Here is a 25,165-nt window from a genome sequence, read left to right on the forward strand (position 1 = left end):
CACTTGGATATACAAACACACTCACATATATATATTCTTTTACAGATACTTTTCCATCCTAGATTATTCAGTTCAGTTGCTCAGTCGTGTCTGACTCTTTGCGACCCCATGGACTGCAGCACGCCAGGCCTCCCTGTGCATCACCAACTCCTGGAGTTTACTCAAACTCATGTCCATTGAGTTGGTGATGCCATCCAACCATCTCATTCTCTGTCGTCCCCTTCTCCTCCCGCCTTCAATCTTCCCCAGCATCAGGGTCTGTTCCAATGAGTCAGCTCTTCACATCAGGTGGCCAAAGTATTGGAGTTTCATCTTAAGCATCAGTCCTTCCAATGAATATTCAGGACTGATTTCCTCTGGGATGTACTGGTTGGATCTCCCTGAAGTCCAAGGGACTCTCAAGAGTCTTCTCCAACACCAAAGTTCAAAAGCATCAATTCTTCGGTGCTCATTTTTCTTCATAGTCCAACTCTCACATCCATACATGATTACTGGAAAAACTGTAGCCTTGACTAGACAGACCTTTGCGAGCAAGCAAAGGACCTTTGCTTTTTAATATGCTGTTTAGGCTGGTCATAACTTTTCTTCCAAGGAGCAAGTGTGTTTTAATTTCATGGCTGCAGTCACCATCTGCAGTGATTTTGGAGCCCCCAAAAATGAAGTATGTCACTGTTTCCATTGTTTCCCCATCTATTTGCAATGAATTGATGGGACCGGATGCCATGATCTTAGTTTTCTGAATGTTGAGTTTTAAGCCAACTTTTTCACTCTCCTCTTTCACTTTCATCAAGAGGCTATTTGGTTCTTCTTCACTTTCTGCCATAAGGGTGGTGTCATCTGCATATCTGAGGTTATTGATATTTCTACCGACAATATTGATTCCAGCTTGTGCTTCATCCAGCCTAGTGTTTCTCATGATGTACTCTCATATAAGTTAAATAAGCAGGGTGACAATATACAGTCTTGACATACTCCTTTCCTGATCTGGAACCAGTTTAGATTATTACAAGATATTGAATATAGTTCCCTGTGCTATACAGTAGGTGCTTATTGTTTATTTGCTTTAGATATAATAGTGTGTGTCTTAATTCCAAGCTCCTAATTTATTCCTCTTGAGCTTTTGGCTTTGTTCCGGTGGCACTGAAAGAAGCTCCACCTTAAACAGTTCTAGGCTGAGAAACTTAGTCCGAAGTATCATTTTTTAAATAAAGGGATAGGATTTCTCTAGAGTCCTTTCCATCATTGACCTTCTAGAAATCCAAGTTTTTTGCTTTTCATATATTTTGTCATAGTGACTCTGGGCTGATTTACAGATAATCTGGTTCACCTTCTCTGGTGTTGTCGTTACCATCTTTCAATCTTTTCCATCTTCTCACCACTTTATTCCACTCCAATTTCCTTCTATCACCTCTCCCCCTTTTCTCTTTGTGGATTGTACAGGAGTGAATTAAAGTATTATATGAATGTAGAATGTCTAGCCTTATAAGGAGATGTTTCTTTGTTTTTACCTCCCTGTGCCTAGCTTCAGTGTGAGATCAGTAGAGAGCTAAATTTCCCTTCTACTTTTTGAGTCTGCGGATGCTTATCTTGTGGGCATGTTTCATACAGCTCACAACAATGCTTGGGTACCACACCTTTTTTTTTCTTCCCCATAGTGCTGAGACTACTTATCACTGTGCCTAATGCCTTGCCATCTCTTAAACTGGGATGACTCACTGACTTATATCTCCTTCGTAGATGCAGAAAATGAAAAGATCCTACTTTTTCTTATCCCCAAGCTTTATTGGTGGTGAGGTGAGGTTCAGTACAATCTGGGACTGGTCAGTACACCCTGTGGAAAATCTACTGACTCTTCTAGGAGCACATTTCTCTATTTTCTCTGTCTGAAATACTCCAGGGCACTGTTCTCTGTGGAGGTGCAGTTATTGGTATTATAAACATGCCTCCCCTTCTTCACAATCTTCTCTCATCTGCCTCTAACTCCTTACCAGAGGACCTTCTAGGCATCTATTTTATAGGACCTGGGGCTTCTCATTAGGTTAGAATCTGGGTGGGAAGAACTGTGGGGAGAGAGGCATGCACTTGTTATCTGTATGATCTTGAGTTAATCACCTTCTCAAGGGGGATTTCACTATATTCATAGAGTTACAGTTCCATGGCTGCACAGGACATTTAGACCTGTTCACTGCCTCTTTCATGAGCCAGATACTGCTTTCTGTGATTTTTACATCCTTGGTTGGAAAACCACATGACTTCAGTGTGACCATAAACTAACACGGAACCAAAAGCTCTGAGAGGGAGACTGAGTGGGGTGAAGGGTGTTTCCTCCTCTGGGCTCCTCGCAGTCCGGCTCCTGGCTCCTCCCTCAAAGGCTCTGGGTTGGCATCTGAAGTCAGCTGGCGTTTTTCCCATGCATGAGCTTCGCTGCCTGGCACGCACTTAGCACAGAGGGGAAGGCAACAATAATATCAAAAGAGACGAAGTAGGAGGATGGATCTGAACACACACAGAGTTTTCCTATAAAACAGAAACACTTGCAGTAGAACCTGTGAAAAATGGCACCAATTACATAAAGCGAAATGCCGCCCATTTAAATTCTCTCTGTTCCTGACTATTTATGACTTTTTGTTCAAGACTCGATACATGTCTGTACAAACAAAAAGTGGAACCAGTCCCATCTGTTAGGTATAAGGGGGCTGTGCTGGGGGAACAGCTAAGAAAACATTAGCAGCATGTCATTGGAGAACTTCAGAGGCTGAACACAGAGGCCCTTCAGTTACAACTTTGCCCCTTCCATATTTTCCCCTTTTGGAGTTAGTTGTAGGAAGATGATTCATTTTATTGAGAGGTTTAAAATTAAATTTAAATTAATTTAAGTGTAAGGAGTTTCTGTTTTGATGGATCACCCAGACTGTCCTGCTTTTAAATAAAGCAAAATAAAATAACAAATCCTGTTTTCCAGGGCAACTTTACCTTTCAATTCTGCGGGAGGTGGTCCAGGGCTCACAGCTGGTTTCCCGAGAGGCCGCCACAAGAGGGCGACAACGTCACAGTGGAGAAGGGCCAGCTGCTTCTGTTGGACACCAACACCAGCATCCTCAGCTTCCTCCACGTGAAAGGTTCGTGGAGTTTGGAGATGGTGGCATTATTACATATGATCCTGTCATTTTAGAGGCAGGGGTCCAGGGGACATTTTGGATAAGTTCCAGCACCTGGTTGACAATTTATTCTCAGAACAAATTGAGATTTCACTGTGAAAGGAAGAAGTGGTCAGAGGGTTCAAAACGAAAGCCTTTTCTTTCGATTCTTAAAAACACAGAGCTTGATTATTTTAGTTTTTCAAGTACAAAAGGGTGAACAGTGTTCTCCAAGAATATACTTCTTTATTCAAGCCCTTTGTATTCATGCTTGTCCCTGGCAGCACCCACAATATAGCAAAAGGCTCTGAAATCAGTTACTGCTGCCGCCTTTGAAATCCCCAGCCAAGAAGGCAGTGCCTTCATGCTTTCACCCTGTTGTGGTTTTGACTTCCTGGTCCCGTGGAAAGTCATATAAATAGGCTTCCTTATTGCAAAACTGGCCACATAGCTCTAGGATCTGGGAATTTGGGAGAGATTGAAAATTCAAATTTTAACTCTCCACCCTACCCCCAAGTGATTATGTCATTTTTTTCCACCTCCTCGTGCATTTGTTTCCTTATCTGTTAAATGAGAATAAAAATCATTGCCTACTTCAGTAGTAGATAATAAGGAATGGTTATCAAAGGGACTCTTGTTCATTGGCAAATGAAAATTACTTGGGAAATGTGATTAGTTATGGAGATCTATAAAGTGACACTAAAGCACCATTCCTTACTATAAATATATTTAACATTTATAGGAGCATTTGTTCTTGTTAAAGTAAGAGGGTGGCTATATGAGAGAGAATAAAATATTTTCCAGGGAATAAGCTGATGGAGTGTGACTACCCATCTCTTAAAGGTGGACTCATTAAGAATTTTACATTCTTTACTCTGGAAGCCGTTTTTTTCCCCTCTGGCAGCAAGGAGAAGTTTTCAGGCAAATCACTTAATTAGTACCCTTTAGGAAAAGGGTCTGTGAGCTTGGGTTCCTGACTTGTCTTTGTGGTGTGTGCATGTGTATAGCCAGTGGCTATGGGGAGTGCTGACTTATTGACAGCTAGCAGCTACCTAAGGACTGGCAATGACAAAGGAAAATTACAGACTTCAAGTCTCAGCTCAGGGAAAAGATGCTCTTTTCAGGCCTTTAACCAGGACTCTCACCACAGGAGTCAGATTCTGTTGGAGGATGTGATGCCCATCAGGCACTCTAGGGTCTTTTCCTAACCTTGATACCATTTGGGAGAAGTCTCCAAGCTAAAAGTCCTCAGACTCAGCCCATCTGAGTGTCAGGATTTCCTAGTAGTCCCAGGTAAATGTTCCATCAAGGAATGGTGTTTGTCCATGGGGCCAGAGACTAAAGATGGAGAAAGAGGCATCAGAGGGAAAGCAGAGAGTAAGAGAAAGGCAGGGGCCGGTGGACACACAACCTGACTTCTGCTGTTGGAGTTTTTAAAATCCAAGCATCCCAAATACTTTCTCCAGCCTGTCAGTAGTGGTTTCTTTAAGTAGTCCTGGTTCAATACTTCACTCTCATCATTTAGTACAAGTGACTAGGTTTAGAAGGACAAACCCTCATCCTGTGGAGAGGTAAAGACTGTTATGTGCAGGGTCTCCCCTCTCTCGGGAAGTAGGACCATTGGTAGGTTTGTGAAGGTAAGTGCTGGACACCAGTTTATGTACAAACAGGAGTTGCTGGTATGGAACAGGGTTGCCTAGAAATTGAGATTTTCATCACAAATTTATGGGTCATAGCTTCTGGAAAGCATGAGACCTGGGAAAGGACACAGATGAAATTTGGTGTAACCGATGACTTGTAAATACTTACTAAGTGGCCTAGGAACTCATTTTGAGACATAAGAAGTGAAGTATAACACTTAATACAAATAATGTGCATTACTACTAAAGAAAAAGTAGTTAGCCAGCAAGTATAGAAGAGTAGAATGTCTAGTTCTAAAATGTGTTGTAAGGATTTCCCTGATGGTTCAGTGGTTAAGACATCACCTTCCAAAGCAGGGGTATGGGTTTGATCCCTGGCTAGGGAAGATTTCATATGTCTCATGGTCAAAAAGCCAAAACATAAAACAAAAACAATATTGTAACAAATTCAGCCCAGAAATTAAAAATGGCTCACATAAAAAATCTTAAAAGAAGATAAAATGTGTTGTAGAAGGTAAGGCAGGATGTGGATGGGAATAATCCGAGTGTCCAGGATGTAAGAGCAGAATTAGTGGAGAGGAGGTGGAAAGCATGTGCTTTGTCCCTGAGACAAGTTTTGATTGTGTAGATATCAATGTATGCACAGACTCAAAGTGGGAAAGACTTCCCCGTCTCACTTGATAGCTAGAGCTGCGTGTTCAGTTACTCAGTCACGTCTGACTCTTTGTGACCCCGTGGACTGTAGCCCATCAGGCTTCTCTGTCCATGGAATTCTCCAGGCAAGAAATACTGGAGTGGTTTGTCATTTCCTCCTCCAGTGGATCTTCCCAACCCAGGTATTGAACCCATGTCTCCTTCGGCTCCTACATTGGCAGGTGGATTGTTTACCACTGAGCCACTTGGGAAGCCAGTGGCTCAGGCCAAAAATCTTGACAGCATCCTAGACATCTTTCTTTATCTCATATCCCATGACCAATCCATCAGTGACTCTTGTTTCCTGAATCTCCAACTTGTGTCCCATCGTACCAAGCTAGTCCTAATCAACATAACTTTTTGGATGGGACCATCTCAAACAACTTCTTTGTTGGTTTCTGTTTCTAATTTTTTTGCCTTCTTTAGTAGCAGAACCTAAGTTTTTATTTGGGGCAGCAGTATAGCCAGCTAAAACGCTGTATTTCCCGATCTCCTTTGTGAGTAGACAGCCTGTGGCTAAAAGCTGGCCAGTGAGATGTAAGGGGAAGCATGGTGCAGGACTCCTAGGACGTGTCCTAAAGTAGGGCTGACCTAGCAGGAGGCATGTCCTATTTGTCCCTCCTTCTTTCTCTTCTCTGCTTCCTGGAATGTAAATATGATTCCTACATTTTTAGCTGCCATCTTGGACTGTGAATTGACACCTTAAGTATGGGGAAGTAGAAGAAAGGAAGACATCCGGGATCATGATGACTTTTGAGTTGCATACTAGCATGGTACCTGGGGCTGCCCACCTTTGAAGTCACTTTTTGTGATAGAAAAGTATGCCTTCATGTGTTTAAGTAATTGGTATTTGAGGTTTATGCTGTAGAGTAAAATAACCCCCAATAATTTATTATCCACATCCTTTAAAATATGTCAGATCTTATTACTTCTTTTTTCAACCTACCCCTACACCAATGGCTTCTCATCTCATTAGGAATAAGTTTCACACCATTATTAAACTTCAAATCCCTTCACTGACCTTGTCTTCCTCATTCACTCTGATCTAGCTCTTCTGTGAATATACCAGGAACACACCTGCCTCAAGGTCTTTGCACATAATGCCCTTTGCCTGGAATATTCTTCCTCCAGATGTTCATGTGACTAGCTCACTTATTTAATTCTCTGTTTGAGAAAATGTCAACTTATTACAGAGGACTTACTGGCTATCTTTTCTAAAATTATAATAATCCTATTACTCTATCCTTTTCTTCTGCTTCACTTTTCTTCATAGCACTTACCATCATCACATGACATACTATAAGTTTACTTGTTTACATACAGTCTATTTCCTCTGCTAGGACAAGCTCAAAAAGGCAAAGAATTTCCATCAATTATTTACTGCTGTCTCTTCAGTGTTTAGGACCATGCCTGACCCATAATGAGGGCTCGAAAAACATGTACTGATTGTTGAGTGGATGGACAAATGAAATGGTGTAGAATTCAGGTCTTGGATGAAATTTAAGAAGTCTCGGATAAATTTTAAATCCTTGCTGTCTTGAATATCACTTTTCCCAACCAATTTACTTTTACTGTCCTTAGTTGTGCATGTGAAATCTATCTATATACATATGTATATATATATATACATAAATTTAGTATATAATAAAAATAGTCATAAGAGATAGGTACATAAATTTACATATAGTCACATACAAACACATGTATATACATATACACATCTACATTAAAAAAGCGTATCTTCATGAGTTAAAAACCCACTGCTAAATTATTTTTCTGTTTCTAAAATGCATATGAAGAATGCTTTCCCTGAGGAAGAACTCCAGCTCTCAACTCTGGTTGACATGGCATAGTTCTAAACCCCTAATGTCTTCTCTTGGTCCGTAACAGGTGTGAAAGTACTTGAAGGATAAGAAAAATCCAACAGCAGTTCGCTCTCTGAGTATCTGTTATTATCTTTTCTCATACCCGTTCATGACCAGAAGAATAGCTCTGTGACATTTTCTTTGTTCTTTGACACCATCTATGGGATGAGACAAAGCATGAAAGATTTCAAGCCAAAAAATAATGACTTCAAAAGATTTTAGTGAACAAGATATTACAATGAAAGTACTTTCTAAGCCATTTCCACAGTATTATGAAGAAAATATTCTACATAAAGTATGTACACACTTTGAAAAGATTAGTGCTAAATAGAAGTGAAACTAGATCACCTGAGAACTACATTTGGAACCACTTAATGAAGATACTGCATCCTCCATATTATTTTTCCACTCATGGAAACCAGAATCCTAATATATACAGGCACCAGGCTCCTCCGTCAGGAAAACTAACACTTATGCATATGGCCCTTGAGAATTCTGAACTTACCTGTGCCTTCCGTATAGTTCCAAGTATAAAATAGAACTTTTTTTTTCCCTTATAAGCATAGCTTATTGTAGAAAGGAGGGTTATAAATTTCTTTGAGGCAGTTGGAAAATGGCCCCCAAAGACTAAGTTTTCACCATTATTTGTGCTGCTGTATATACTGATTCTTGAACTTTTTGGAAAAGTGGCATATTATTTTGTGACCATGATAAAAGCTTCAGCTATCTCTCTTAATATTTCATGTTAATTAGTGAAAGACCTAGAACTTTTGTCTATTTACCATTTCAATTTCTTCCCTCCATCCCTCCTTCCCTCTTTCTTTTTTTAAAAAGCATTTTTTAGGGGGTACTGTTAAACACAAAAGAGAATTAACCCAATCAATTAATACTAATGAGCTGGGATGGAAATAGGCATATTGCCTTGATTTAGTTAATTATATTTTTCGTTCTTTTATGTTAAGATGCCCAACGGCCATAGGCATCGCTGAATTAAAATTTATTATTTTATTCCAAGTAATTATGATGAGCCATAATAACAAAGACGGAACGTTACCCTCTCGTCTGCACTATTATGCATTCTGGGCAAGGATTTGGGGCTTGTGGTCTGTCGCTGGAAAAGCATCTTTATTTTCTGAATGAAGCGATGACTCTGTCCTAGTGGTCAAGTCGCTTGATGTCAAGTGGCCTAGAGCTAATGATTAATAAAGGGTCAATTAGGGGAAGATGAACTCTAGAAACCTCTTGTCCCTTGGTGTTGAGCTATCAAGAGGAAGATGTTCTGTAGTTTCTCATTACTCACAATGCTATCACTTTACAAGGCTGGAGCAGAAACTTGTGCTGTTTAATAGTGCACTGGCATCCTTTCATGTGATTTTCTATTTCTTGGTCTAGTGGTGTATACAAAGCAGTTAAATGCTTGGCAGGATTTTGAGCCAGAAAGAACTGAGTCTGAATCTGGGCTGTGCTTCTTACTGGCTTCTGTGACCTTGGGCGAGTTGCACAGTAAGCCTGAAGATTCTCCTCTTAGAGTAAGACCTGTTTTAATAACAGCAGTAGTGATAGCAAATTGCTAACATTTATTGCTTACTGTTGTGTAGCCAAACTACACTGGATCGCCCAACTCCTGTGGATGTTTTGGGTGCTAAATGAGGGAATGTTTCTAAAACCCTAAGCACAGGGTCTGGGCCAGCATAAGTATTTGATTCATGTTAGTTGTTTCTTTTGCATTGCAGGGGATAACCAAAGAGATGGCTGGGTGTCAGGCCTAGGTTGCAATTTTATTTACAGCTCGCGGTTGCCTCTATATCCAAAGCAAACTGAATTACTGAATGATTAGCTGGGCAGTGAAGGCCTCAGATGGCCTTTGCCTGTTATCTTCAAAAAGCGCACTAAGTGTTTTTCTTTCTAACAACAAGGAGAGGGAATGACACAGAGGTGGGAGTACTAAGTGTTTTTCTTTCTAACAGCAAGCAGGGGGAATGATACAGAGGTGGGAGTACTAAGTGTTTTTCTTTCTAACAGCAAGGAGAGGGAATGACACAGAGGTGGGAGTACTAAGTGTTTTTCTTTCTAACAGCAAGGAGAGGGAATGACACAGAGGTGGGAGTACTAAGTGTTTTTCTTTCTAACAACAAGGAGAGGGAATGACACAGAGGTGGGAGTACTAAGTGTTTTTCTTTCTAACAGCAAGCAGAGGGAATGACACAGAGGTGGGAGTACTAAGTGTTTTTCTTTCTAACAGCAAGCAGAGGGAATGATACAGAGGTGGAAGTACTAAGTGTTTTTCTTTCTAACAACAAGGAGAGGGAATGATACAGAGGTGGGAGTACTAAGTGTTTTTCTTTCTAACAGCAAGGAGAGGGATTGACACAGAAGTGGGAGTACTAAGTGTTTTTCTTTCTAACAGCAAGGAGAGGGAATGACACAGAGGTGGGAGTACTAAGTGTTTTTCTTTCTAACAACAAGGAGAGGGAATGACACAGAGGTGGGAGTACTAAGTGTTTTTCTTTCTAACAGCAAGCAGAGGGAATGACACAGAGGTGGGAGTACTAAGTGTTTTTCTTTCTAACAGCAAGCAGAGGGAATGATACAGAGGTGGAAGTACTAAGTGTTTTTCTTTCTAACAACAAGGAGAGGGAATGATACAGAGGTGGGAGTACTAAGTGTTTTTCTTTCTAACAACAAGGAGAGGGAATGATACAGAGGTGGGAGTACTAAGTGTTTTTCTTTCTAAGAGCAAGCAGAGGGAATGACACAGAGGTGGGAGTACTAAGTGTTTTTCTTTCTAACAGCAAGCAGAAGGAATGATACAGAGATGGGAGTACTAAGTGTTTTTCTTTCTAACAACAAGGAGAGGGATTGACACAGAGGTGGGAGTAGCAGTTGTTCACTAGGTTGCCTCTGTTTTCCTTGGTATTTTGACTTTGTGGAAAAGTGTTTTTCTGGTGCAGTTGGGAATGTGGTCTTGGTGGCTCAGATGGTAAAGATTCTGCCGGCAATGTAAGTGACTTGGGTTCGATCCCTGGGTCGGGAAGATCCCCTGGAGAAGGAAATGGCAACCCACTTCAGTATTCTTGCCTGGAGAATTCCATGGACAGAGCTGTCTGGCAGGCTACAGTACAAGGGGTCACAAAGAGTTGGACATGACTGAGAGAGTAACATTTTCATTTTCACTTCACTTTCATAGTTTTGAGGACACTCAGATCATTTTAGTCTGTTACACTGGGGATTTCTACAGTGTAGCAATGCATATTTTTGGTTTATTGAGATGAAGCATCTTCTCTTGGCCCATTACTAGGTTCATTGTAGAGTTTCTTTTTTTAAAAAATTAAAAACAATTTTATTGAGGTATAGATGGCATAATGTAAATTTCAGGTGTACAGAATAATGATTTGATATTTGTATATATTGCAAAATGATCACTACAATAGTCACCAGAGATAGGTACAAATAATTTCTTCTGTGATGGAAACTTTTAAGATCCATTCTCTTAACTATTATACTTTCAAATATGTAATACAATATTACTAGCATATAAAAAAGCAGAGACATTACTTTGCTGAAAAAGGTTTGTATAATCAAAACCATGGTTTTTCCAGTAGTTGTGTACAGATGTGAGAGTTGCACTATAAAGAAAACTGAGCACCAAAGAATTGATGCTTTCGAACTGTGGTATTGGGGAAGACTCTTGAGAGTCCCTTGGCATGCAAGGATATCAAACCAGTCAATCCTAAAGGAAATCAACCCTGAATATTCATTGGAAGGACTGATGCTTAGGCTGAAACTCCAATACTTTGGTCACCTGATGAGAAGAACTGACTCACTGGAAATAATCCTGATGCTGGGAAAGATTGAAGGCAGGAGGAGAAGGGGACGATAGAGGATGAGATGATTGGATGGCATTGCTGACTTAGTGAACATGAGTTTGAGCAAGCCCTGGGAGTTGGTGACGGACAGGGAGGCCTGGCGTGCTGCAGTCCATGGGGTCGTAAAGAGTTGGACATGACTGAGCAACTGAACTGACTGACTATTAATTGTAGTCACCATGCTGTATATCACATCCCCATGCCTTATTCATTTTATAACTGAAGTCTATACCTTTTGACCCCTTTTATCGATTTCCCCTACCCCTCAACTGCCCACCTCAGGCTAACATCAACCTGGTCTTGGTATCAGTGAGCTCAGATCTGTCTGCTTTTGTTTGTTTGTTTTTTAGATTCCTCTGTGAGTGAGATCATGTGGTATTTATCTTTCTCTGGCTTATTTCACTTAGCCTTATGCTCTCAAGTTTCATTCATGTTGTTGCAAATGGAAATATTTCGTTCTATTACATTTTATCACTAAACAGTATTCCATTCTCTCTCTCTGTATATATATATATATATATATATATGTATATGTATATATATATACACATGCAATATCACATTTTAATTATCCATTCATATATTAATAGGCATTTAGATTGTTTCTATGCCTTGGCTATTGTAAATAATGCTGCAAGGAACATGGAGGTGCATATATCTTTTTAAAGTAGTGTTTTTGTTTTCTTCAGCTAAATATCCAGAAATGGAATTGCTGGATTATATGGTAGTTCTATTTTTAATTTTTTAAGGAACTTCCATACTGTTTTCCACAGTGGCTGCATCAACTTACATACCCACCAGCAGGGCACAAGTATTTCCTTTTCTCCAAATCCTTGCCAAGCCTTGTTATTTGTTGTCTTTTTGAGAATAGCCACTCTAGCAGGTGTGATATGGTATCTCATTGTGGTTTTCATTTGCATTTCATTTGCATTTCCAGTTTTATACTGATATTGAGCATCTTTTCATGTACTTGTTGACTCTCTGTATGTCTCCTACTGTTTTTTCATCCTCATCAAGGTTTGAAGATTTCAGAGTGAGGTATTAAGAGCTGTAGCCAGCACAGCCTTTTTATCCCAGGGATTTTTAACTTGATTCCTTTTAGTCAGAGCCAAATAGGTTCAGTTTCAGTAGATGCATACTTCACATAATGCTTTACAATGGAGCAATTTGGAAATGCTATGAAACAGGGCTTCCTGGGACATCTGTGTGTTGTCTCTGTGCATCAGGACCATTGGAATCGTTGGGAAACTTACCCGGTACCTGCAGTTTTAAGACTTCATCATAGCAGCTTGGATTCAAAGGAAATCCATCTGAAGGCATTTGATACAAATGAAATATGCTGCGTTAATGTTTTTTCTTTCTTTCCTAACTATAGAATGTCTTGGTCAACATGGGAGGGCTTTGTGGGCTGATAGAATTTGTTTCAAATGGATACCTTTAAAATAACATGTGCCAATTGGCTGCAAAAGGAGAACTGAGAACTTACTCTTCTTGCAGCTGACCCTTAGCTACCCTTCAAGGCAGGTAACGGGATGACTGTGTACAGATGGTACAGCATGGTTGTCTGGGGTTTGGTCAGCAAACTAGGGGCCTGAGTTCAAATGTGAGGCAGTCCTGTGACTCTCCTGTGGCTTTGGGTAAAGTTCTGGGCCTCAGATCGGTGGGTAAAATGGAAATGATGGTGATTCCCTCCCGTTGGTTGCAGGAGGAGAGTGACTTGTATAAATCTCTGTTGGCTATTAATGTTGCTCATCCGTAGCCCCAAGCAGGAAGTGCGGTGAAGGGGCTAGAACTTTTCCCCATAGCTTCAAGCCTGCTCCTCAGAAGGGCCTGGGCTACACAGTGACCCTAAAAGGGGAAGTCAGCGAAGTCAGCAATGGAAAAGACTCACCTAAATTCTGAGAAATCCATCCTTAACTCCTTTAATTTTGTGCATCTCTATGTCAGTCTTTTCCTGGCAACAAATAGGTACTACTTATTTTATGAGGGGACCTTGCTTGTATCCAAAGCTAAGTGGGCCAGTGATAGAATTTTTAATAGGCTGAGAACTTAATATTGTTCATATATATATCTTGTAACTTTTTAATGGATTAGTTTTATATAGATTCCTTAAAAGCTTAATATTAGGATGTGTTGTTACTGCCCTTTACCTTTTGAGAAGGTGCAATCTAGGCAGGTAAACGTAAGAAAAAAATGATCCAAGTCCGTTTTTGCTCAGTATTGCCTGGACTGTTACATCTACATGTATGTAGTTGTTGTTCTTCAGTCACTCAGTCGTGTCCGACTCTTTGCGACTCCATGAACTGTACACACAAGGCTTCTCCTTCCATCACCATCTTCAGAGCTTGTTCAAACTCATGTCCACTGAGTTGGTGATGCTGTCCAACCATCTCATCCTCTATCGTTCTCTTCTCCTCCTGCCTTCAATCTTTCCCAGCATCAGGGTTTTTTCCAATGAGTCAGTTCTTTGCATCAGGTCGCCAAAGTATTGGAGCTTCAGCCTAAGCATCAGTCCTTCCAATGAATATTCAGGGTTGATTTCCTTGAGGATTGACTGGTTTGATTTCCTTGCATGCCAAGGGACTCTCAAGAGTCTTTTCCAACACCACAGTTTGAAAATATCAATTCTTCAGCACTCAGCCTTCTTTATGGTCCAACTCTCACATCTCTGTACATGACAACTGGAAAAAATGATAGCTTTTACTATATGGACCTTTGTTGGCAAAGTAATGTCTCTGCTTTTTAATGTGCTGTCTAGGTTTGTCATAGCTTTTCTTCCGAGGAGCAAGTATGTAGTAGGTACATAGTAGGTACTCAAATAATTGTTGAATGACTGGATTTCTGACCTGAATTGTCAGATTCATGTTGGTTATGAATTTTTCTGTAATAAGAACCCTTCCTGGTATCCTCAAATGTTACTGGGTTAGTCCAGACAGTGACCAATTTCATTTACTATTTGTGTATCAGGAGATCAGAGACAAAGGCTTTTTCATGTGGGGGACACTTGGCTCTGAAACCCCTTATTTCTCCCAATCAGACATGACTTACTTTATTTACCTTCAGAGAACAGTCCCAGACATACTTGATTAGCCTTAAATGAAAGATAAGCTGTTGCTGTGAGAAAGGACATGCTTTCAGTAGATGGGCAGACAGACAGATAGATAGATATTAAACAATTTACAGTTTGTGTCTTGACAACTTGGATATTGTAACATGAAAAATGCTATTGAAAGGGACCAGTCCCTTCCTAGCACAGAAGCTACAATATTTTCAGTAACAAAAGATAAATATTTCAATCGTCCTTCCTTAAGACCCTTCACGGACTTTCTATTAGCCTTTTACGTCAAGTTTGAACTCCTTGATGTGGTTTGCAAAGTCCTTCGGGACTTCAGTCCTTGGTCTCTCCTTACCTTCTCTGCCTCATTTGTTGATTAATGATTCTTGTATTCTGTTTGTCCAGACTGGGAGTGAAGTTAGAAATCAGGGATGCTTATATATCTAGAATTTTTGTGTAGGTTAAAATATACCGAAGACAGCTTTTCATTACTATCATTTCCCATGTACTGTAATATTCCTGGGGGGTCAAGGAAAGGTAGGATGTACTCTCATTTTTTAAATAAATACTTTGAGGAAATGACTAATATCATTCATTTATAAAATTATCATGTTGTAGGCAATTCAGAGAATAATTATATTTGGAACCTTTTATTTATTTAAAAAAATAATGATTTTTAAAAATTGAAGAATAATTGTTTTACAATGCTGTGTTTGTTTCTGCCATACAAAAAAATCAGTCATAAATAACTGTATGTGTCCCCTCCCTCTGAAACCTCCCTCCCTAGCCCCCAACCTTTTAAACAGAGAGATTGCTGAGAGAAATGTATCAGGTTTCATGACTGGTTAAAAAAATGTGATTGGGTCAGTGCTAATTGAATTTTGATACAGAGAAGGAAGGAGATTATTTCAGTGAATGAGTAACTTGGTAGCTACTGAGATTTTTGCCTGCCTGGAAAAGACAATTTCTTCTCCCCTGTTGTCTCCTTTCTTTCTGAGGTCTTAAGTGACCTTTTAGAAACCCAGCTGAGGGCCTTCAGAACTTAAATATCAGAAACTTTGTTGGTAAAAGAAAATTTTGATTTCCTGGAGGAAGAATGGAAATCAAGGTTTAGTTAAGCAGTAATTGGTTACAGTAGCTATAAACAAAGGCACTTATTTACATCTGAATGTTTTGAACTCCTTTAGATATTTCTCTTCCACAATATGTTTACCCTTTGTAATTAGTATAGAATTAATTCATAAAAAAAGATAACTTCATGATTTTTAAGTTTTATAGAAACAGTAAAAGGTTGAGTCATCATCTTTTTGGTTATCTGTAAAGTTGACCAGTTCACTAAAACCAGGGTATTAACTTGGAGCAATGAAACTTCACTGTGACCTTCTGGAAGTACTGACTGTGTTTTTTACATTTTTAAAGAAGGACTAGGAAATAACAGCAAATGTTGGTTGAATGACAAAGTGAATTAATCTGCAATTCCAGTCTTGTATTTCTCAGCCTGTTTTAGACAATGGACACCTAGAACAAGCTTAATTAACCTAGAACAGTGATTCTCCAAGAGTGTTCCCTGGTCAGCAGCAAGAATATCACCTGGGAAATTGCTAGAGATGCACATTTGGGGACCCCATAGCAAATGTACTCTGGGGGTGGGATGACACCACCAATCTGTCTTTTAAGACCTCTGGGTGATTCTGTACACTCCCTGATAGCTCAGTTGGTAAAGAATCTGCCAGCAATGCAGGAGACCCCAGTTAAATTCTTGGGTCGGGAAGATCTGCTGGAGAAGGGATAAGCCACCCACTCCAGTATTCTTGGGCTTCTGTTGCAGCTCAGCTGCTAAAGAATCTGCCTGTAATGAGGGAGACCTGGGTTTGACTCCTGGGTTGGGAAGATCCCCTGCAGAAGGGAAGGGTTACCCACTCCAGTATTCTGGCCTAGAGAATTCCATGAACTGTATAGTCCATGGGGTCGCAAAGAGTTGGACATGACTGAACAACTTTCACTTCACTTCACTTCAAGTTTGAGGACTACTAGCCTGAAACAACTTGATGCCTGCTGATGCAGGAGACACAAGTGACTCGAGTTTGATCTCTAGGTCAGAAAGATGCCCTGGAGTAGGAAATGGTAACCCATTCCAATATTCGTTTTTGGAAAGAAAATCCCATGGACAGAGGAGCCTGTTGGGCTGCAGTCCATGGGGGTGCAAAGAGTTGGACACAACTGAATACGAGCATAATATAAAGCCTAAAACAACAGAGGAAGCTATGTAGGATTGTCAGGACTGGAAACCAATTAACCTGGTCCGGCTACTCTTTTCCCAAAGGCTATGCGACCCTTTGCAAAGGGCAGTGGAAATCTTGCTGGCTGCATTGAATGTGCCTGTCCTGAATGTGGAATTTTAGTTGGATGCACTTGTCTCTCCTACCAGCGAAATCTGAGCTGATGAAAGTGATTCTCCCAAATGCTATTGTTTCATGGCTCTGTGTCAGTGATCTTATTTCCGATGTGTTTTCTCCTCCACATTGCCATTTGACTAGCAGTGCCAGGCTAATTAAGGAATTAGTATGTGGCACCCATTCAAGGAGGTGTAGAATTCTCTTTCTGCATCCTGAGAACATTTTGCAAACACTTTCTGGTTCATATTTTCTTTTTTTAATCAGGCAGAGACATTACAATTAAAATACCGTTAAAGTGATTCTGGCAAGTATTGCAATAAGCATGTTTTTTAATTAAAGGAAGAACAGGGGGATGCATAAGCAGCATCAGCTAAAGGGGAGAATTTCCTCCGATATCTATTTTAATTGAAATGAAAAAAAGACTCTGGAAAAGCAGCAGCCTCTGTGTGTATGTGTGTGTGTGTGTGTGTGTGTGAGACTCCCAGGTTGCTAGGTTGAGGTGTTCTGTGCTTGATTAATTAGTAGCCAGCCAGAGAGTCCATTCTCTTTGCCCCCAATCCTTAAAGCCTGATTTATGCCTCATCTCCCCCATGAATATGTGAGAGCCCCGGCATCTATTTCCTGAGCTGCTAGTGGATAGGATTATGGAGCGTGCACTGAGCTCTTGGGGGCTCTCGTTTGCCAGCCAAATTGATTTTCCGCCTCTCTGGCCGGGGACAAGCCCACCTCGAAGGCTTCCAGGCTCTGCTCCAGTGGATCAGGCACAAGCCTAATCCGGATCTTGCCAACAAAGGAAGCTGTGTGCATCCCCATCAGAATGCAGGCTCTGGGCTGTGGATACCTTCCCTGAATGCTGGCCTTCTCTTCTCCCTCACCTTCTCCTGACACCTACCTGCATAGCAACAGAGTCCTGAAGGGTAGGATGAGGCAGGGTACCCCAGCTCTGCCCCATCACTCAATCTACTCTCCTTATCCAGGGAGAGCAGGACCCATCCATCCATCCTGAATGTACGATTATCTCTAATTCTCCAGGGGAAGAGAATTCCATAGGCTCCCCCTGTGGAATAACTGGAAAGGTAACACAATACAGGATGCTACAATTTTTAAGGAATTATTCAGAGTTGACACAAAAAGCTGAATGGAGGCTCATCTATGTGGATAAGCAAACTGGATAATTTACATCTGAAAATTTAGGTAGTTCAAGCTTTGAGTACATGAATAATCTAGTTTGGTGATACAGATTGATCTAATGAATTGGGGATTGTCTGATTTCTCCCCGCATCTTGTCTCCATACATCTCTGGGTTTCCTTCTGCTTAAAATGGGAGTCATTCCCCCCAAGTTCATTCATTACCTGGCATGTGTGTCCTAACCAAGTGTACTCTTTCTCTGCACCCTTTTCCCTCAGATCCTCCTCAGAATGACACTAAGTTTGCCATTGTCATCTGTCTCCTTTCTAGTTCTTAAAGCTCTTCCAGGAACCCACCCCAACCTTTTGATTCCTCTCCAGTTCACTTGTTTCACTGACTCACCCTAAAGAATCATTCTACTTCCTCTCTTTAGTCTAATCTGTAAATACTAGTTGATAACTCTTGTCTCTCTTCTGCTCTCACTCTACATGTCTGCCTAGAGAGACCTCATTCTTTTGTATAACTTCAACTCCTATTTATCTCACAAGTATTTAGTGAGTACTTTCCAAGCTCCCCGTATGACAGGCACTGTTCTAGGTACGGGGGCTGTAGCTGTGAGTTAAATACACCCAAATTCTCGCTCTCTTGGAGTTTATATTCATAAGGAAAACCGTCATATCGTGTTTTGTGTTAGATTTTCTGAGCTACATGGAGAACGATGCAGCAGGAGAGGAGGATCAGGAGCTGGGCGGTGGTTTGCGATGGTTGGGTGGTTTGCACACAGTGAGGGCAGAGGCTGTGCTTCAGGGGAGCGAGAGTTGGAGTGGCAGAGGACTGTGAGCTGGGGGGAAGAGACAGGGAGAGGGGGCCAGAGAGGGTCAGCCCTGCTGGGTTTGGTGGGATTTGGCTCTGTGTGTGGTGGGAGCTGTTGGAGAATTTCCAGCAGAGAGGTGATGTGATGAAGTTTACATTAAAAATCACATTGTTGTTTTGAGAGTAGACCCTAGGGTTGGGGCAGGGGCAGAGCAAAGAGCTGAGGCTTTACGGTTACTTGGAGATGAGATGTGACTTAGACCCCAGTGATGGATGTGCAAGTGGTGAGAAGGGGCTGGATCACAGGGATGTTAGGAAGGAAGAATGCACAAGATTTCTTGGAGCCTCAGTTGTGGTGTGTGAGAGAGTAAACGTTGCCTTCAGGACTTTCAAACTGAGCAACGGGAGGGTTGGAGTTGCCATTTGTGGAAGCAGGGCAAGACAAGGAGCTCACTTCTTGGATGTTCTAAGTCAAGAAAACTGAGACATCCATATAGAGATACCAAGAAACAGATGGGTCTATGAATCTTGAACTGAGGGCAGAAGTGGGCCTTGGGAGTCATCTGGGAGTCATCGGCATTGAGTGTACGATGGAGTTTGAAACCTTAAGACAAGGTGAGAAAAGCAAGGCCGTGTTCATAGAATGATTGGAAAAGTGATCAAGGGACTGAGTCTTGTGACATTCCAAGTATTAGTGGTTGGGACAATCAGGAGGAATCAGGCAGAGGAGTCCGGGAGGAGAGACTGGGAGTGGGGAGGGATCCAGGAGAGCACAGTAGTAGGCGGCCGGGGGATGGAGCAGCAAGGAAGGACTGAGCAAGCATGTCAGATGCCGTGGGTGCTCAGCAAAGGTGCTTGGATTCAGCAGTGTGATTGCCACTTGGGACCTCAATAGGACCAAGCAAAGCCCAACTGGGGAGGGTTCCACAGAGACAACAGGAAAATAATTGGGATAGAAGATATAGCCAGTTCTTTTCCGGTGCCATGTGGGATCCCAGTTCCCCACGTGTTAGTCACTCAGTCATGTCCGACTCTTTGTTGACACCATTGACTGTTGCCCACCAGGCTCCTCTGTCCATGGAATTCTCCAGGCAAGAATACTGGAGTGGATAGCCATTCCCTTCTCCAGGGGATCTTCCTGACCAAGGGATTGAACCCGAGTCTTCTGCATTGCAGGCAGATTCTTTATAATTTGAGCCATCAGGGCAGCCCCCTCGTCCCCCAACCAGGGATTGAACAGGCACCCCCATCTAGTGAAATCTCAAGAGTCTTAACCACTGGACTGCCAAGGCAGTCTCTTGATGAGTATATTCTTGTATGGTATAATATTTATACTCTAAGTGTTTTCTGTAATGGGGAAAATAGCTACAACTGTGTATTTGTTTTTCTTTAAAACACACTCATGCACACCAAATCATTTTGTGGTTATTACAGAGGATGGCTAATTGTGGGGTTAGCCCAAAGTAGGTTTTGATGTACTTTGCAAACATTCACTAGCTGCTAAAAGTCTCTTTTACTTCCCTTTAAAAGAAAGAAAAGAGACGTTTAATGGAAACAAATGATTACATGTAAAAAGTTGTGTACATTTATTTATTTTGGAGGGGAAGTAACAATAATGATGGTTGATTGATTTTTATAAAATTACCCAAGGTCACTCGTGGGACGCACTCAGCTTTCATGAACAAGCATAACAAGCAGTGTCAGGGTCAGAGCCAAAGGCTGATTTGAGCCCTTCTCTTTATTTCAGCTTTCAGAAATGGGGTCAAGCTCTATAAAGTGAAGAAATAAAGTCCTCCCACTTCCCTCCCATATTCAAGTAACTCTACTTTAAAGCAGCTCAGTATATATTTGTCTTAAGCTAATAAAGTGTGCAATGAAATACTTGGGGCCTTGGCACAGAGGTAGATTGAATGTAAACTTCCTGTTCTTTCACACCAAGAAGCTTTTACCTTGGTTACCGCATACGATTATTTCAACCAAAATTAGCTGAATTCCACATCAAATGTGTGTTTAGTCATGTCTGACTCTTAGTCCACCAAGCTTCTCTGCCCATGGAATTTTCCAGGCTAGAATACTGGCACAAAGTGCCACTTCCTACTCCAGGGGATCTACCTGACCCAGGGATCAAACCCAGTCTCTTGCGTCTCCTGCATCGGCAGACAGATTCTTTACCACTAATGCCACTTGGGAAGTCCCAAATTTCATAACAAACTTTCTTCCCTATTTATCTAGATTTCCTTATATATATTTGCCACTGATAAAGTAAAGAAGAAAGGCTTTTCTGCAGGGAATCACATTAACTAATCACATTAACTAATACTTATAGTACTCTTGCCAATGCAAATTATTTTTGGGGGGCTGAGCTTTTCTCCCTTCATTAGCATTATTATTAGCTCCCATCAGGAAATGACTTTTTCAAACTTCTACCAATTTTCCTCAGAATATTTAATATTTTGCTTGATAGTACAAGGGACAAATTCCCGATTTATAAATTTACCCACTCATCCTTGTAATCTGCCTCAAATCCTTTTCAGAATGAGGTTAGGTGTACCTGCATTAATAAAATTAAAATAAACCTCATGTAAACAAGCCATAGGCAAACTTAAGTAAATAAGTAACATGTCTTTTTTCTTAAAAGTAACTATGATAAATAATGAAATTAATGAGATAATTAATGAAAAGTATTTCCTAATTAATGAAAAAGCTACCTGGTAGGGTTTGCAAAGTGGACAGAACATGAGTGTCTCTGTCAGGTCGTCTTGGGTTCTAGTGCTCACTCTGCTTCCCCCAGCCCACTATCTGCTCTGAAATATGGAGCGTGATGACCTCCTAGGCTTGTTTGGAAAGGTTGTTTCAGACAATATCTCTAAAGATATTGGCATAGGATATGTGCTTAATACATGTCAGTTCCCTTGTTTTCCGCATCATCTCATTTGAATTCCTCACTGTGCAGGTAATCTCTTTCTCAAGTGACAAAGTTCCTTGCAGTGTAGGTGGTATCTGGAGAACAAGAGGTCCATGTCTCCATCAGTGTCCAATGCACGCTTGACTGTGTTCTTTGTGGATGTAGATGTCAAGTGTTCTAGAGACAGAAGGAGCCTCAGTGAATGCATAACTCTGTTCCACGTGTCACTGAGGAGCAAACAGACCATCCCTTGGCACCGAGTGGGACAGATTTGGAAACTGAGAAGTCCAAGGCCCAGCAATTTTGTGAAACTTACTGAGGGTCATTCAGAGGTCAATAGCAGAGTGGGGACAGGTATCTGATTCAATACGCTGTCTCCATCATGGTTCATCTCAGTTCAGATTTCCTGACTATTGATGATGGTGTGACCCATTGTTGGACCCATTGTTCAACCCATGTTCCACTAGTTGAAGATTTGGAACATTAGTGACACACGGCTGTGAGTGAAAATGTTCTAGTGAATGCAAGAAGGTGGCCTGTACCACAGGTCGCATTTCTTCCCTATTGTTCACAGCAGGATTCATTTATTGTTGTTCAGTCATTCAGTTGTGTCCGACTCTTTGCAACCCTATGGACTTCAGCATGCCAGGCTTCCCTGTCCTTCACTATCTCCTGGAATTTGCTCAAACTCATGCCCATTGAGTTGGTGATGCCATCCAACCCATTTCATTCTCGTCATCCTCTTCTCCTCCTGCCTTCAATCTTTCCCAGCATCAGGGTCTTTTCCAGTGAGTCAGATCTTTGCATCAGGTGGCCAAAGCATTGGAGCTTCAGCTTCAGCATCAGTCCTTCCAATGAGTATTCAGAGTTGATTTCCTTTAGGATTGACTGGTTTGATCTCCTTGCTCGCCAAGGGACTGTCAAGAGTCTTCGCCAGCACCACAGTTCGAAAGCATCAATTCCTTGACATGGGACTCATTACTGTATTTCTAATGATTATTCTTGTCATTTTAATGACAATGGAAGGGAAATTAAAGTCAGACTTTAAAATCAGAATTGCCAGCAGGCCCTTTGGAAGACTGGTAAGGATTGTGGTGCTATTCAAGTATCAAGCCTCTAGGTCACCAAAGGAGAGTTGCTTCTTAGGTCAGTCACCTTAGAGTGTGACCAATTTGCCATTTTTGAAAAAGGGACATGAGGACAACAGAGGCTGAGGTGTTGGAAAGAGCTGGCCTTTTGGAGGGGCTTGGCAGGTTAGGGTCTCAGAAACAGGGACTCTTCTCAGGCTTGTTAACATACAAACACTGGAATTACTAAGAATCAAATATTTCCAGTCTTCCCTTTCCTTTGGCTCCAGATTTCCTTGAGAAGCCTGTGTACATGATAGAGTTGATGGTAGGATAAGGCACCATGACTGACAGTCCCACTCAGCTCTGTTCAATGGAGCAAAATAATTCCTTGTGTAAATTAGGGTCTATTATCCAAAGAAATAGAGTAGGAAATGGCACTCTACCCCAGTATTCTTGCCTGGAAAATTCCATGGGCAGAGGAGTCTGGTGGACTATAGTTCATGGGGCTGGAAAGAGTCAGACACAACTGAGAGACTAAGCATATCCAAAGAAAAGGATAATGGATGTTGGTCAGCTAAAGTGCAAAAAATTTCATAATGCCACCTAATTACACTTCCTTTTACCATGTCTTATAATTGTGGTGTTATTTTCTTCTATTCCCATTTCCTGTTTACTGTTTCCCTGTTTTTTTAAACTTAATTTTCTAAGCTGCTATTACGTGGTGAAAATGGTGATCTTCTCATTTCTTATTTAACCACTCCTAAATTTCTAGGCATTAAGGTTATTGTGACTAAAAACACTATAAATAAAGCTGCTGTGAATTGTGATAGCTAACCTAAGCTGACTTAGTAATACTGTGCTCCTTGATGTCAGATGACTCAACTGTGCTTCTGGGAAAGAAGGCGAGATAAATCTAAATTTCAGCAGAATTATATAAATGAAGAAGGTTTCATTAGACAATATAACTATCAAAAGAAGGTGAGCCTAATCTTCCCAGGGACTGAGTGTCTTTCTGTGGCTCTTAGGAGGGAAGTTGATCTTCCTGGACCTGGGACCCATCGAACTCAGGGCACACTCCATCCTTGTTTCTGACGGTGGAGAACTCCGGATTGGATCAAAGGACAAGCCCTTCCAAGGCGAAGCTCGGATCAAACTCTATGGGAGCTCCTACTCTGCCTGCTTCTTCCCATATGGAGTCAAGTTCCTGGCTGTGAGGAATGGGACTCTTTCCCTTCATGGTGAGTGAGGCGACTGGCCAGAGGAATTGAGGGAGAGCTTTGTCTAGCCAAGGTACAGACAATGGGGAAATGGCTAAAACGACTTACATTTCTTTGGCTGTTAGTTGCTGAGGCAACAAAGTGAATTAGAGCATGGGCACTGTTTCCTTAACTAAGGAATATTTATTATTATTGTTATTTTACTGGAGTATTTGTTTTACAATGTTGTGTTAGTGTCTGCTGTGTAGAAAGTAAATCAGCTATACATATTCGCATATGCCCTCTTTTTGGATTTCCTTCCTATTTAGGTTACTACAGAGCACTGAGTACAGTTTCCTGTGCTATACAGTTGGTTCTCATTAGTTATCTGTTTTACACTAGTTATCTATTTTATACGTAGTATCAAGACTGTATATAAGTCGGTCCCAATCTCCCAATTCATCCGTCCCCTTGATATCCACACATTTGTTCTCTATATCTGTGCCTCTACTTCTGCTTTGCAAATAAGTCCATCTATACCATTAAATAAGGAATATTAATCATGATGCTACTCACCGCAGAATATACTATGGTTCTCAGTTATTCACTCCCCTTTCTGCAAAAGGATTATACGCCTCTTCTCTCTGTCAGGTGACTTTCAGTGCCTCCCTGTGGGTAGACCGTATTTCCTTGTCCCAGTGAAAGTGGGCTTCACTTTGGACTTGCTTTGGTCAGTGGAATGTGAGAAGAAATGATGTACTTCATGGTCAAATCAAAGTTTTAAGAACCAGTGTAATACTTTGGATGTTTTTCTATATTCCTTCTGCTTGAGCATACACCATCTCCTATAGGGATAGGGGCAGCCCCTTAAACTTGGGCACAGCTGCACGTGACCTACTGCTCCTGTTTGTGTGAGTGAGGAATAAACTTGTTTTCATGAGTGACTGAGATTTGTATCTGTAACTGTGGCTTAACCTAGTGAAAACTGACCAATAGTGTTGCTTACTGTTACTTAGCCTACACAGGCAGCTGTGTACACTGGTGGCATCACAGACCAAACAGATAAGCTTGTTGTTTTTGTTGTTGCTGTTTTCCCCTCCTGGGAACAGGGTTCAGTTGGAGTTCTCCCTAGAATCCTGTTACAGGTGAGTTGGTGTTTATAGATTCCTGGGGAAAAACAAATATTAGGTCATAGTGTGTTTCTGCTACAATTTTGTTTGCCTTTTGATGATCTCATTGCACTTTGCAAAATGGCATTTTTATTTTCCTTGAGATTCAGGAAATTACTTTGTGTGCCAGGATAACCCTTAGCATCAACTAGAAAATGTAAGTATAACATGATGAGCGTGGAGTGTCTTTCAGTGGATACTGATAAACATTTTATTATATAACATGAGCCA

General features: G+C 41.1%; 1 protein-coding gene across 2 annotated transcripts in view; it reads left to right on the plus strand.

Annotated features, from left to right (window-relative positions):
• Positions 1 to 25,165, plus strand: part of PKHD1 (PKHD1 ciliary IPT domain containing fibrocystin/polyductin) — a 427,795-nt gene that overhangs the window by 120,146 nt on the left and 282,484 nt on the right. For both annotated transcript variants that reach the window (XM_070456320.1, XM_070456321.1), the window contains exons 35-36: positions 2,963 to 3,119; positions 23,595 to 23,807. In XM_070456320.1, the coding sequence (XP_070312421.1) occupies positions 2,963 to 3,119; positions 23,595 to 23,807 (370 nt within the window). The remainder of the gene's footprint in view (positions 1 to 2,962; positions 3,120 to 23,594; positions 23,808 to 25,165) is intronic.

The sequence above is a fragment of the Odocoileus virginianus genome, chromosome 27 (assembly GCF_023699985.2).
Source record: "Odocoileus virginianus isolate 20LAN1187 ecotype Illinois chromosome 27, Ovbor_1.2, whole genome shotgun sequence".
NCBI classification, from domain to species: domain Eukaryota; kingdom Metazoa; phylum Chordata; class Mammalia; order Artiodactyla; family Cervidae; genus Odocoileus; species Odocoileus virginianus.